This window comes from Eschscholzia californica, unplaced genomic scaffold (assembly GCF_041429995.1).
Source record: "Eschscholzia californica isolate CP2 unplaced genomic scaffold, dmEscCali1.0.p SCAF_3, whole genome shotgun sequence".
Taxonomy (NCBI): domain Eukaryota; kingdom Viridiplantae; phylum Streptophyta; class Magnoliopsida; order Ranunculales; family Papaveraceae; genus Eschscholzia; species Eschscholzia californica.
Window position 1 is genome coordinate 60,415,055 of NW_028238420.1, and position 15,018 is coordinate 60,430,072.

The following is a 15,018-nucleotide window of genomic DNA, read 5'->3' on the forward strand; positions in this document are numbered from 1 at the left end:
TATGACATAACCATAACTAACACTTAACATGTCTGTCGACTTGCGAATGCCACAAAATTGTAAATTTCGAAATGTTTATGATTGAATGCCATGGACGTTCGGAAATGTCCTGAGGTTGAATGATACCCAAACACATAACATCAATAGAAGGACCATCACAATAGTTAATAGAGGAGTAATGGGTTTCCCAAAACAATATATACTACGTAGTAACATTATTTTTCATTCATTTCCCATATATACTTAGGTCAAAATTATAGTATTAATTTCTCTTAACATTTGTAGAGAAATTACTATGTATAATTATATAGAGATTAAAACCCTTTTGAGCTAAAAAGAAAACCATATCAATAATTAATTAAGAACTTACTAGTAGTACTAATTTTTGGATTATTTCTTCTTGTCATCTTTCTTTTCTTCCTTCTTCTCTTCTTTCTTTTCTTCCTTTTTCTCATCTTTAGCTGGTCCAACAAATAAAAGATCAATCTTTCCAACCTTCTTTAACTTTTTAGCAATTGCAATTGTGTCCATTTCTCCTATAATTATCAACTTTTGATCCTTCATATCAGCAGTAATTGAGTCCACTCCTACATTATTAATTTATCCATATATAACCCCAAATCTTAATTAGTGGTTTCTTAATCTGATTATAAATACTACTTGATTAAAAGAGAATACAAGAATTGAAGATGATTATTTTTTTTAATACCATAAATATCAGCAACAGCTTCCATGGCTTTTTGTTTTGTTTTTTCATCTGTCATATTCATGATCTTTAGGATCACCTTTTTCTGTGACAAAAAACAAATGAAAAGAAAAAGGTCAGCTAGAGATTATAGTAGTATAATATAAGATTGAAAGTTTAGTGATTTGATAGAGAGATCTAGAGAGAGAGAGAGAGACCTGAGCCATGAAATTTAGGAAGAGGAGGTAAGGTGAAGAGATATAGTACAAAAATGAAATCTATACTAGAAGCTTGAATTATGGGGTGGTTTAATTTTATGGGAAAAAGAATAAGTGTTGCACAAGAGAGAGGGAGAGAGAGGGTTTAGTAGAAACAAAGGGTGAGGATTGAAAAATGGAGAGGCTTTGGGAATGTTTATGAATGGTTGAAAAATGGGGAGGGAAGTTATAGTCAAGCAAGTACCAAGTAGTGCCCACCATCAATCACTTGCAAAGGGCGGTATATAACTTCCACTTTCTCTCTCTCTCTCTCTACATTTACTCATCTTCTCTTCTCTTGTACTTGCATATGTTGATAAACCCATGATCACCAAGGGAAGACCAAGCAAGGTGCCTTCTATTCTTGACCAAGTACAAAATTTGTTCTCCATACTAGTGCGACATTATAACTTAGCCTACAACACTATAATTCAATGGCTTTATTCGTGTCAACCCTTGTTTTTTTTTTTTTTGGAAATTTACTACGATCAACGATAGTCATTACATTTGGCATAAGCTCGATAACCGCCCATACAAACTCCACAAATCTTTGGAGGTCACGGGTTCGATCTCCAGATGAGGTGGGATCTTTGAGTTATTGAATTTGAGATTATTACGGGAATAAATAATGTAGTTGGCCTTCAGGCCATAGTTTAGTTGGGCTTTAGCCTGTTCTTGTTAAAATTCGACAATTATCGTGTTTATCGCATCATGTATCAACACAATTGTAATGACTATCGTACATCTTAGTCAATTTCCAGAAAAAAGATGGCTTCAATTCGTATGTTCTTGGCTTGCCTCTCTCTTGACGCTCTCCGTGGACCGTCCTGAGTTCATGTTGGACGTGTTGTTTAAGTTCAATACGGATTAGCCCCACTCCGAGTGCCATAGGACTGACCAGTCCGCGGGGGTGCCAAGGGTGAGGTCGGCCCAATAATTTGTCTTTTTTATACATCACATGCACATAGGATCTTGGTCTAGTGGTAGTACAGTCCATGAATAAAGTGTAAAGAAAAGACCCTATTCTGATTCCTGGTTTCGTCCTTGTATGATATAGAGGCAAGATGATGGTGCTTGTAATGGAATTGTTAAGGTGAAGCGTGAAGGTATGCGGTGATGGGTGATGGAAGTATGGTGGTGGAGCCTTAGAGGTATGGTTAGGGGACATGGAGGTGTAATGGTGGTGATGGTGGTCGGTGGTAGGGTGGTTGCAAATTGACAAGGGCCGCATCCATCAACAAATTGGGTCCTTCCAAAAAGTATTGGGCCTTCCCCAACCCAACCCTAACGTGATGTAGATAGGCTACTCTAATAAGGCTATAGACGCCACTTGACCTCTATCAAGTGAAAATTTTGTGTCTACAGGCATTCATCTGTGAGTGAAGCCAGGGTTCGGTGCAGATATAAATACCCAAAATTCCACACTTTTTTACTACAATTGAAAGGCGCTATAGTTTTTCGCTCTTTCTAAAGGGAGTGATTTGATCGATCTAGATTAATATATATTCTTCCACTCATGTGGTACTCTATCATTTGATTTATATTATATCGGTTTATCTAGATTACACCCATTAAACCTTATATCTTTTTGTTTTGAGAAATCGACTACGATCTGAGTTAGTCATTACAAGACATTGATACTTCTTCAAGATGTGATAAATACGATAACCGCCCAAGTTAAATCAATAACTAAAGCCCAAGAACATAGAGCCTTAAACTTTGTCTAAGTTCTCATCATTCGACTTGTTAGTCCGTAAGAGGAAACTCAACGATAAATATATTTGTATTTACGGTAGGAAACATGTAAGGTTCTATGGTGTAGTGGTTAGCACTCTGGACTTTGAATCCAGCGACCTGGGTTCGACTCCCGGTAGGACCTTTTTTCCCTTTCTTCATTACTTTTATTCCCTCTAATAAAGTTTGTAGTCCTTTGGTTGATTTTAGGCACGAGCCTCAGCTTCGAATGGCACCATACGAAATTAGGCTACTAAGCTTAGTCCAAGATATGGATCAGACATAGACAGACAGAACCGCTCTGTCCAGTCTGTGACCTGTTGTTCCATGACTGCTCCCGTTAGAATGTGCCTGTTTATATCCACTTGTGAAAGAGGCCCAGTACTATGTCTTATGAATCCCTTTTGGACACTCCAGTTCTGCCCACGAGAAGCAAACTGTGAAGCCCATAATTTGGCCGAAGAGGCACTCATGAATGATGATCAATCACTCTAGTGTAATTTGGTTCTTTGTATTTAATTGTAACTTCAAGATGATGTATTCCCTTATTGACTTCTGCTGTTATATTGAAGTTTCAGTTTCCCAAAAAGAAAGATAGACGGGGTAAGAAAGACACGGAGAGTCGCCCTTTGAGCGCGCCTTGGATGACCAATGGACTACCTTGGGTCCTCTAGACGGCTAGACCCACCGACTGACCTCAGTCCGGCCCATATGATATGTTGTTTGGAAAGGGGAGTTTGTAAAATAGAGCTTTCTTCAGTCCATCATGGGTGGTCTAAAGATTTAATTATCTGTCAGTTCATTCATCCAAATACTAAGTAAATCACGGAACAACAACTTAGTAACTGAGTGAATGATAAGGAAGATAAATTGGCATTTCGTTCTTGGACTGAAGGGAGCTCCCACCAAAGTTTCCTACCAAGTTGAGCAAAGATGGAACTTTGACAATCTTAAAATGCATAATCATAGTACTAAAATTGAATTTAACCCAAACACATTAGTTCACTTAAGAGAGGAGTAATGGGGTTTCCCAAAGAAATATACTTACGTCAAAATTATAAGTATTAATTTCTCTTCATATTTGTAGAGAAATTACTAATCTATAGTTATATAGAGATAAAAAAAAAAACCTTGAGCTGAAAATTAAAATAAACAACAACTAGATTTCTTCTTGTCATCTCCTTTTTTTTCTTCCTTCTTCTCTTCATTAGCTGGTCCATCAAATAAAATATTAATCTTTCCAACCTTCTTTAACTTTTTAGCAATTGCCTTTGTGTCCATTTCTCCTGTAATTGTCAACTTTCGCTCCCCCATATCAGCAGTAATTCCGTCCACTCCTACATTATTAATTTATCCATATATAACCCCAAATCTTAATTAGTAGTTCCTTAATCTGATTATAAATACTACTTGATTAAAAGAGAAAACAAGAATTGAAGATGATTTTTTTTTAATACCATAAATATCAAGAGCAGCATCAAAGGCTTTTTGTCTTTTTGTATCATCTGTCATATTCTTGACCTTTACGATCATCTTTTTCTGTGAAAAAAAAAATAAAGAAAAAGGTCAGCTAGATATTATAGTACGTCGTATAATATAAGATTGAAAGTTTAGTGATTTGATAGAGAGGACCTGAGCCATGAAATCTTGGAAGAGGAGGTAAAGGTAAAAAGAAATACAAAGATGAAATCTAAAACAAATACTAGAAGCTTGAATTGTGGTGTTGGACTATATATATACAGAGAGAGAGAGAGAGGAAGAGGGTTTATTATTAGAAACAACCGTTAAGGTAATAGCCTATTTAAAAAGAGTTAATTCCTATATGGCCCCCTACTTTGTGACCAGCTTCCTTTATGACCCCCTTTTTTTCGTAAATTCAAATATGACCCCCTTTTTTGAGGTAAATGTCCTGATTACCCTTCTTATTAGTATTTTTTCAACATAAAAGAAAAAAAAATTTTGAATTCCACCTCACTTCCTACTCCCCCACACATATCTCTCCACATCATCTCACCTCTCTCTCCAACTCACCTCTCTCTCTCCAACTCACCTCTCTCTCTCTCTCCAACTCACCTCTCTCTCTCTCTCTCCAACTCATCTCTCTCTCTAACTCACCTCTCTAAAATTTTTTTTTTTTACTTCTTCTCTCTCTCTCTCTCTCTCTAGAAACTCCGGCGAAGGGGAAACCCCTTCGCCGGAGAAGGTCTGTTCAAGAACAGACCTTCGTGGTCTGTTCAAGAACAGACCTTCGTGGTCTGTTCAAGAACAGACCTTCGTGGTCTGTTCAAGAACAGACCTTCGTGGTCTGTTCAAGAACAGACCTTCGTGGTCTGTTCAAGAACAGACCTTCTCCGGCGAAGGGGAAGTTTCTAGAGAGAGAGAGAGAAGAAGTAAAAAAAAAAATTTTTTTTTTTTTTTTTTAAGGTCGCCGGTTGGAAAAATTTTCCGGCCGGCGACCTTGGTCGGAGAAGAAGGAGTGACTTGGGGAGAGAGAGAGAGGTGAGTTAGAGAGAGAGATGAGTTGGAGAGAGAGAGAGAGAGAGGTGAGTTGGAGAGAGAGGTGAGTTGGAGAGAGATGAGTGGTGGAGAAGGAAGTGAGGTGGAATTTAGGTTTTGTTTTTTATTTTATTTTGAAAATACATTAATAAGAGGGGTAGTAATGACATTTGTCTGAAAATAGGGGGTCATATTTGAATTTACGAAAAAAAGGGGGCCATAAAGGAAGCTGGTCACAAAGTAGGGGGCCATATAGGAATTAACTCATTTAAAAATGGGTAATATGGTGACTATCTTTAAAAAGGGTATATCTTTTAGTAGGAAATAATTTGCTATCTAAGGGTAGAGATTATTCCTATTATTATTTTATTATATTTTACCCTCCCTAAACAATCAAACTTTCCAATCTTTTTATTCTTGTACAGTTTATTTTGTTTCTAAGATCTAGATTTCTTACCAAATTTTTAATTTATTATTTGAATATTAAAAAAAAGAAGCCAAAGTGTATATCATTTCAATATAGTAGTTTTTCTTTAGTTCGGAAATTCAATCATATTCAATATACCAACTATTATATGACGATTACAAAAATATTATTCAAATTTTAATCCGGTATCTAAATTTTGGTGGGACATTAGATTTTCTTTTTTTTTTACTAATTTAATGTTGTGTTTATAATTTAAAGTGGGTTCTTGAACAAAACTGATTGTGAAAGTTTAATTGATAATTTCGCTTAAAAATTGTAAGGAGAAAGTTTTTCAAGAGAGTATTATAATTTTTAATGCTTTTAAAAATAACGTTATTATTTGATTCATAAATAGTTAATTATTTTTTTATAGTTAAATTATTTTGAATTCATTTGTTATTTTGTTTTTAAAATACAGTACGTTTTTTTTTACGTTTGAAGGGTCCAAAAAGGATTTAGCACTGGCCTTCCAAATTTTCAGCCACAACCCTGCCTTTGGGAATGTTTATGAATTATGGAAAAATGGGAAGGGAAGTTATAGTCAAGCAAGTAGTGGCCACCATCAATCACTTAATTGCAGAGGGCAGCATACATATATCTTCCACTTTCTCTTTCTACATTTATCCATCTTCTCTTGTAGTGCTTGTTTAAGTTGATAAACCCATGATCACCAAGGGAAGATCTAAAATTTTGGGTTAATCCTAGGGAATTTTCAAAGGTGCCTTCTATTGTTGACCAAGTAAAAAATGTGTTGGACTTAAACAACACTATAATTCGAGGGCTTCTATTAATATGCTCTTGGTCTGCCCCTCGGAGCTCCCCGTGGACTCTCTCGAGTCCGTGTTGTTTAAGTGCAACATAGATTAGGCCTAGTTCGAGCTCCGTAGGACCGTGGGGGCGCCAAGAATGAGGCCAGCGCAAGGGCAATTTGACGGGGTACTTGTATTTAGACCTATCCTATTCTTAATTCCATTTGTTAAAGTTAGGTATCAATTAATTTTTTCTCTTTTTGAGCTTTATTTCAACATTTTTCATTCTTTGTCCTTTCTCTTTCTTAACGTCTGTGAATGTCGCACGCAACGACTAAATCTCATTCCCAACGACCTTTAGTTTTTTTCAGTGTATTTCTTCATCTTGCTCTCACCACCACCACCACCATCATCATCATCACCATCACCCTTTTCTACTCTTTGAAGCTTCAGAGAGAGAGAGGGAAGGAGAAAGAGATGATTTCAGAAAGAAAGATGGATGATGATGTTGGTGATGATAGTGATGGCGTCGAGAGGAAGATGAACAGAAAACTGGGAAAAATTATAGGGTATCACAGTATCACTTATCAACAAAAAAATTCCATTTGTTAGTGGAGACACTTCCAGACAACAACAAAGAGAAATGAAAGAGAAGAAAATATTTTGAAATGATGGCTAGAAATGAAAAAGAAAAGGTTATTGTTAAGTTTGACCAAGGAATCATGACCATGGTCCATGGGGACTAATATCAAATATGGGGACTAAATTTGGAAACATGATTTGTGAACAGGTCCTACATGTGCCATTACAATACATTCTTTTTGTTAAAAGGAAATGCATTAAACATCAAAATCTATTACAATAAACAAAGTAGAAAAACAAAATTACATAGGAAATGCATAATATAACTTCGCAATGTAAAGTATTTTTCATTCTGTAACGTGCGAGTCTAACAGCTCATCTTGAAAATGATATGAAATTTTTTATTTTGAGAGTCCTTCTGGTTGATTGAAAGATGAAACGTGTACCTAACTTCCTGTAAAATTGAAAATGGATTAAACAGGCACCCAAAGTTAGAAAAATGAAACAAGGATGCCTGCAAGAAGAAACCAAAATAGTTCCGGATTATCCGGCCAGTATTCTCCAAACACATAGACCATATCCGCACAAGTTCTACAAAGTAAAAACATATCAGACACCTGGTAAATGGGATCGTTGTCATCAGAACACATGATATCTCTAGTTTTAACAGTCTTTTTTTGTTGCAATAGTTTTAAGGAAGTCGGTATTCAACTCTCATTCACATTCAAATTCAACGAATATATGGTTTTGTTTTTTGCGAAAGCTCTGCGTGCTAATCCATAAGGTCTCAAACACTTACAAAAATAATTTGTCTTTTTATACGTCACATTGTCACATGCCTATAGGATTTTGCTCTGGTGGTAGTGCAGTCCATGAATAAAATGTAAAGCGGAGACCCCCTTGATTCTGATTCCCTTGGAGGTATGGTACAGAGGCATGGTGATGGTGGTTGTGGTGGAATTGTAATGGTGAAATAGGCGGTGATGGAAGTACAGTGGTGGGGCATTAGAGGTGTGGTTAGGGGACATGGAGGTGTGATGGTGGTGGTGGTCCGTGGTAGGGTGGTTGTAAATTGACAAGGGCCGCATTGATGAACAAGTTGGGTCCTTCCAAAAAGTATTGGGGCTTCCCCAATCCAACCCTAATATGATGTAGATAGGCTACCCTAATATGGCTATAGGCGCCACATGACCTCTATCAAGTCAAAATTTTGTCTATGGACATATTCATCTGTCAGTGAAGCCGGGGTAGTGAAAATTTTGTGTCTACAGGCATTCATCTGTCAGGGAGTGATTTGATCAATCTAGATTAATATATATTCATCCACTCATGTGGCACTCTATCATTCGATTTATATAATATTGATTTATCTAGATTACACCCATTAAGCCTTACACTTTCTTTTTGAGAAATCGACTACGATTTTAGTTAGTCATTACAAGACATTGATACTTCATCAAGAATTGATAAACACGATAATCGTCCAAGAACATAGAGCCTTAAACTAGTACATAATTTGGAAAATGAACTATTAAATATGTTACTATTTACATTGGTCAGCGTGTAAGGTTCTATGGTGTAGTGGTTAGCACTCTGGACTTTGAATCCAGACCTGGGTTCGACTCCCAGTAGGACCTTTTTTTGTTTTACTTTTTGTTTTTCGAGGGTTTGGGTTTAGCCAAACCATAATAGAAGTGAATGAATTTGGTCTAAATTAAACACTGGCTTTTATTCCCTTAGGAAAGTTTGTAGACGTCCTTTGGTTGATTTTAGGCACGCCTCAGTTCTGAATGGCACCCTACCAAATTAGGCTACTAAGCTTAGTCCAAAACATTGATCAGACCAAGGCCGAACCGCTCTGTCCAGTCTGTGACCTGTTTCACAACTGCTCCCGTTAGAATGTGCCTGTTTATATGCACATCAAACCTTCGTGGACACCTTGACTTTGAAAAAAAAAACTAAGAGAGTGAGAGAAAGAGGGAGGGGGAGATATCGAACACAAATTGATAGACAGAGGAAAGTAAGAAAGACACGGAGAGTCACCCTTTGGACGTGCCTGGGATGACCAATGGTCTACCTTGGGTCCGCTAGACCGACCGACTGACCTAAGTCCGGCCCATATATGCAGAAATTATGTATGCAATGTATATAGTCGTAAGCGAGTTTCCTTGTCTTTTAAGTTTCTTTTTTGTTTGTCGTTCTAACTTTGAGGTTGGGATGAATGACTCCACAAACAAAGACACATTATTAATTTGTTTAGTATTTCGGCTCCTTGTTTCATGTGGTGTTTTGTTGGTTGTATAAATTAAGGGGTTAAAAGATAAAGCTTAATCAAATATCCTAATTAATTCGTACACTTTCCTTAATCCAGAACCCCCAACTATACTAATCACTACTTGGAAATACAATATTATTATGACACCCCACAATAATACGTATCAAAATGATTTTTCAAACATTTTTGGTACTCCCTGTGAAACTTTGTGTTACTAAAATTAGTTACAAACATTACTTAACAGAAACTACGACAATTTTGTAAGAAATGTCGTCGAGTTGGGTGCACAGAGATGCTCCAAAAAATGGCTCGAAAACATCACGTAAAGCAGCATGGTTCAGGTTCATGGTTCAGGTTCAGGTTCAGGTTCAGGTTCTTATCATATGTAGAACCAAAACTTTCTTTATTAGTGAGTAAATTGATTCCAAATTGTGACCATTGGTGTCCAAAAGAAATAAAGTGGACAAATTTTTTATTTTTTTTATTTTTTTTGAGAAAAACTATTTTTTTTTGTTGTTGTTGAATAAGTGGACCATAATCATAATCATCAAACAAATGACTAATCCATTTTGGGAACATTAGGCAAAAAAAGCTTTTGTACCCTCTATGAGATAACTTCATTACTTCCTTAAACTAATGAAATAAGGAATCAAGGAAATGGTGCTTTAGATGTTTTGGACTTATTAGGTGTTAGGTTGAAATGGTGTCTTGGCAAATACATCTTTGTTAGTGCTAATTGAACAATTGTTTTTGGGGTTTGATAATGTTTACTGATAAAAGTTTTACTAATAGATTAAAATTGTAGTGGGGTTCTAACTAATATTAATCTTCGACTTTATTTCTTTATAATATTGAGCCTGGAGTATTTTCTTTTTTTTTTTGAATCGTCAGTTTATACTAAACTTCTTATCATTCTAACTAAAAGTTGTTGGCTTCTTCTTTGGATAAAGTTGTTTGAAGCACACATAGTGACTCAGTGACTCCTATAGAATTGAACTTTAGAAGAAAGGTGGGAAAAAGAATGATGAACAAGTATATTTTATTAATTTGCAGCAAAAAAGAAAAGCATATTCTATTAAGTTCAAGCTATATGGCCTTTGGAGAAATGGAATGAGAAAAGATATAAAACGGGTTCTAATGTTTGTGAGTGTGTGTGCGTTTTGAATGATTCCTAGTTGAAGTATAGGCAATTTTTAACTCATTTGCCTTCTTTGGTATTCTTTTTTTTTGTTGAAAGAACTCATTTGGCTCTTGCATGCTATGATAAGTTGCAAGCAAGGGTAAGGGAAAATTTTCTTTGGGTATTTTTTGGGACAGGAACATCCGCGAGTGCTAAAATGACAAAATCTTTAACAAAATTTTTGATTTTCACTAAAACAAAGTTTTTTCAAAGTTTAATTTTGATCTAGACCGTTCTTTTACTCATGTAACTCATCGAGTCAAGGATTTTGTCAAAAATCTTTTGTACACTTAACATTTCCAGGAACATAAAGACGGTTCATAAAGGGATAAATAAGAAGATTTTAATCAATAAGGGTACAAATACACCTTTATGTACACTCTTGTGCCCCGCCTTGAGTAGGAAAAGAGTAATTTTTTTTATTTTCGTACGCTTTCGAAAAATGTGAACAGACAAGATTGCCTCTTATCTTATTAGCCACCTAAAACAGACGGTTCACGAGTATGTAATTAAATTTTGATATTGTTTAATCTTTTCAATAATTCTCTCAAGGTTAAACTTAAAGATATATATTTTGAACATGATAATGTACATCTTGTAAGAGGGTGATTAAGGTAAGGCATTACCCTAATTTTTTAGGAAAACATGACAATGTACATCTTGTAAGAGGGTGACTAGGGTAAGGCATTACCCTCATTTTTTTAGGAAAACATGATAATGTACATCTTGTAAGAGGGTGATTAGGTTAAGGTATTACCCTCATTTTTTAGGAAAAATCTAGGAATTGGCATGAACCTGTCACCCTACACTAATTCCTGTGAGAAAATGTACAAAACTAACCTTAATATGGAACTGGAATTACACCTAAATGCTAAATGTCGTGTTATCTACAATGTTCATCGAAAAATAATGAAAAAGACCTCGGCCATCCAAGCATGACAGGTGACTTACGAGGGATCAATGATTCTATAATGGGAATATTTGTGGACAGAGACTGAGAGCCCGCCGGTCCCCACTAAATTGTTACCATATAAAAAGAAGGTATACAAAATCTCATTTCCGCAAACAATACATAAAATGTCTCACTACAAACAAGACAGGACACGTCAAAATACCATCACCAACTTTAAAACCCCTACCACCGAGACACAAAGTGTCATGCTCCATGCACAAAATGTGTGTGTCTACTCCATGAAAGAGATCATATTCATCAAAATCTTATGACCTAATTAAGCCACTATCATTGTTAGTGTTACATTAATAACATGTGAATATGCGAAGTGATGAAGGGTGTTTTTAAAAGTTTAAATTAGAAGGAAATGACCAAAGAAGACATGTGAATAATAAGTCACTTTTTTTTGTTATTACTTTATTCACTTATTTATTTGAAACCACTAAACAATGTAGAAGCTCACCTCTTTAAGACCCTATATAAGTCCTAATCTGCCATCCAATATATTCATGAGTTTTGAGTTGCTTTCCTTGCCTTTGCCAACAAAAGCAATCTCTCTCTTTCTCTCTCTTGCCTCAGTGCACCTCAAGTTTTCCCCTCTCTCTAAACACGTTTGCTTCATTGCACCTCAAGATGTCTTTGCTATCATGGCTTCACCATTTTCTAGCTATCATAATCTTATCATACTAAACTATTATATATCTAAGTTCACTTTCATCTTTATAATATGATATGCTGTTTGGAAAGGGGAATTTGTAAAAGAGAGCTTTCTTCAGTCCATCATGGGTGGTGTAAAGATTTAATTATCTGTCGATTCATTCATCCAAATACTAAGTAAATCACGGAACAACTTAGTAACTGAGTGAATGATACGGGAGATAAATTAAATTTTTGACATTCCGTTCTTGGACTGAAGGGAGCTCCCACCAAAGTTTCCTACCCACACATCAACTTAAATATATACCTCTCTGTCGTTTCACAATTTTCTGTGCCTGACTTTTCTTCGTAATGTGCTCTAGTTAGAACTCCTTTTATTCTATCTATGGTTAAGTTTTTATTTGTATGAGTTTATGGGACTTTTTTTTAGCTCTAGTCACTAAACTGTAATTCAGTACTGAGGGCTAGTTTCAGTGATTAGGGTTTGTTAATTATGCAACCCATTGTATTCGAAATCCCAATTTCACTTCAGGATTACCTCAAAGTCTAGCTAGGGTTTTTTATTGTTTCGACATGGTTTAGTTTATAGTAATTAGTAACTGTATAATATGTAATATTTCATGTTTAAATGTATGAAAATTATATCAGAAAGGTGAGCGCCACGATGATTCCGACGAGAGCATTCTCAGCCGAGGAGCGAAAGGGAAGGCAGACTAAGCAGCGGCTCAGTGGGCCAACTGAAATGCGCAGATGAAAGACATAATCAATAGTTCAACTGAAAAGAGAAGGACTAATGATATGATCGATGAAACCGATAGATTAAATGGTATATCACTACATGATGCTTCATATTTGTCATTTTCAATTTAACTTCCGGGCCCTCCCCTGTTGCTTTTTCTAATTGATTTTTATTTTCAGTAACATGACACAGTAATGAAGACACTATTCCACGAAACATATATTTTTGTATTCAAACTATATCAGATAGAGGGTATATGGAGTATTTTCCGAGCAATGGACTAGACCAGAGAATTGACATAAAATAGCTAGTCTAATACGACGATATAAGAAAATGGCAGCAAAGATAACAAACTTTTCAAATTGAACGATTTGTTTCAGGTCCAAACATCTACACTTTGTGAACTTCAATTTTTGATATGGAGCGGATAATATGCATAAAGGGTATCTGAAGAAGAAAATCATTTTCACATAAATACTTTTGATTCAATCGAAGAACTTTAAGTTGTGCATAATGTGGCTCACTGAATGGATATCTTCGGTTACCTCACTTGATTGCCTTTCGGAACGAATATACATATTCTTCTCTTAGGAGGTCTCAGAGAGGCTCGTAAAGTCCCAACATGTGTCCATCGATGCACCTCATGGCTGCTACCTGCCAATCAAGCAATTTACTAGTCACGGATATCAAGTCTTGTGAACCATTATGTAGTCATGATCTTAAACTATATGTTTTTAAATACTTTTTACCTTTCCGTGTATTTCATATTTGATGGGTCCATCGAGCTCAGCTCCTAAGGCCATTAGCTTTGTAACAGAAGTGTTAATGTCAGTTACGGTAAAAGATAGAAGTGAAGAGTACTCCTTCTGCACAATATGGTCACTGTGAATCAAGTGTTAGTTGTTGACTCAAGTCGAACCAACGGATAGATAATAGAGATTTAGAGTATTATAGCCATCAATATTCCCGAAACTTGTTCCCAAGGATCGAATCCTTAATAAAGATATAAACGCCATCCCACATACCGGTCTCAAAACATAGAACTATCAACCATCTCTAAAACTAAGCGCCCATATGCAAAGAAAGTTTGTATGGAGGTACGAGTTGAATATATTTGTTCATAAGTATGGTTTCTAAAGAGAACCAAGAACCTCACCACCGAGGATCGAATATTCTAAAGAAAGTAACACATCATACCAACGTCCAAGTTGGATTTACCTTATTATTTGAAAATGAATCGTTGTTCTTGAGCATCTGAAATAGTACAATTAAGTAATGTGTAGATTGTGAAGCTTAGATGATGAATCTGGCCTCTAAATGATGAATTATGACCCATCAGCAGCATTTCTTCTACCATTGCCATCATTCATTTGGACATTTTATCAAACACTAACATCAAACTACAACAATTTAGTAAAATCTTCTATACCAGAGTGACATTTTTTACTTGCATTTCTAATCAAACTTGAACTCACTAAAGCTGATTCTTTGTGATCATAAGTATATCTAAAATGGGTATTACACTAATTAAAAAAAAGTCTTGTTTAAGAAGAAATCAAGAAACCCAATTGAGAAGTGAAAAGGTTGGGTAAAACCCAATATTCTAATTTGATCACACAATTAAATCAAATTATGGCGTTCATCAAAATTGTAAATATGTAGCACATTTAAGCAAGAAAAGGGTTTCATTGATTGAGAGAGAGAGAGAGAGAGAACTAGCCTGTTGGATTGCATGAGAGCAAGTTTAAGAGGACCAGATTGAAGTTCAGCCCATCTAAGAGAGCAGATGTTGATATTGAAATCCAACCCTTCAGAGTAAAATTTAGCAGCTCTTGGGACATCCTTGTGGAGTTGCAAAATCCATCTGAAACTAGCCATTCAATCTCACTACTTCTGTCTTTACCTTTTCCTTCTAAACTTGGGTTTTTTGCTTTCTCTGGGGCCCTGGGCAACTTGAAAGGAAGCTTTGTGTGGGTGTGGTCTGGGGCCTTCCTCCCCCAAGTAGCATTCAGTTTCCATCCGAAAAAAGCTAGCTCAAGAGGTGAGTCTTCTACCACTATTTTTAAGTGGCTACCATTATGTCCCACAATTTCATGTCTCGCGACTCTTAGAAGTCAACCTAACCCGAGCCTAAGTCTTGTTTCACGACGGGTGGGTTAGCCACTACAGGTTAAACAACTATAGAATTGTGAACGACCAGGCAAGATGTGACCAAGTCAACCTTTCCCGAACCTAAGTATTGTTTC

General features: G+C 36.0%; 2 protein-coding genes and 2 non-coding genes across 5 annotated transcripts; 2 read left to right on the top strand and 2 right to left on the bottom strand.

The window, feature by feature from the left end:
* Positions 1-207: 207 nt before the first annotated feature.
* LOC147552700 (heavy metal-associated isoprenylated plant protein 39-like) lies at positions 208-1,275 on the bottom strand. The gene is made up of 3 exons (XM_086666507.1): positions 904-1,275; positions 710-791; positions 208-587 (listed from the first exon to the last, which is right to left on the bottom strand). The coding sequence occupies exons 1-3, from the start codon at positions 910-912 to the stop codon at positions 391-393; spliced, it is 288 nt and encodes a 95-aa protein (XP_086522633.1). The 5' UTR covers positions 913-1,275; the 3' UTR covers positions 208-390.
* A 1,474-nt stretch (positions 1,276-2,749) lies between these two features.
* Positions 2,750-2,821, top strand: TRNAQ-UUG (transfer RNA glutamine (anticodon UUG)). The gene has a single exon. It is a non-coding gene; the product is annotated as a tRNA-Gln (tRNA).
* Positions 2,822-8,536: 5,715 nt separating this feature from the next.
* On the top strand, positions 8,537-8,606 carry TRNAQ-UUG (transfer RNA glutamine (anticodon UUG)). Its single transcript has one exon. It is a non-coding gene; the product is annotated as a tRNA-Gln (tRNA).
* Positions 8,607-13,106: 4,500 nt separating this feature from the next.
* Positions 13,107-14,793, bottom strand: LOC147552703 (uncharacterized). Of its 2 annotated transcripts, XR_015237015.1 has the most exons (4): positions 14,493-14,771; positions 13,522-13,654; positions 13,318-13,426; positions 13,107-13,219 (listed from the first exon to the last, which is right to left on the bottom strand). XR_015237015.1 is itself a non-coding variant. In XM_086666503.1 (3 exons), the coding sequence occupies exons 1-3, from the start codon at positions 14,648-14,650 to the stop codon at positions 13,370-13,372; spliced, it is 348 nt and encodes a 115-aa protein (XP_086522629.1). In that variant the 5' UTR covers positions 14,651-14,793; the 3' UTR covers positions 13,107-13,369. The 2 variants fall into 2 exon arrangements, 1 of the variants encoding a protein (XP_086522629.1); XM_086666503.1 differs by having other exon boundaries at positions 13,107-13,426; positions 14,493-14,793.
* Positions 14,794-15,018: the final 225 nt, after the last annotated feature.

What these genes read in the sequence shown, in the direction of transcription:
- LOC147552700 (XM_086666507.1), bottom strand. An exon ending in AGCTGTTGCTGATATTTATG is followed by an intron (nt 588 to 709) that starts GTATTAAAAAAA and finishes TTAATAATGTAG; the next exon opens with GAGTGGACTCAATTACTGCT.
- LOC147552703 (XM_086666503.1), bottom strand. Translation starts at nt 14,650, where the DNA reads ATGGCTAGTTTCAGATGGATTTTGCAACTCCACAAGGATGTCCCAAGA. An exon ending in GCTCTCATGCAATCCAACAG is followed by an intron (nt 13,655 to 14,492) that starts GCTAGTTCTCTC and finishes CTTGATTCACAG; the next exon opens with TGACCATATTGTGCAGAAGG. An exon ending in AATATGAAATACACGGAAAG is followed by an intron (nt 13,427 to 13,521) that starts GTAAAAAGTATT and finishes CTTGATTGGCAG; the next exon opens with GTAGCAGCCATGAGGTGCAT.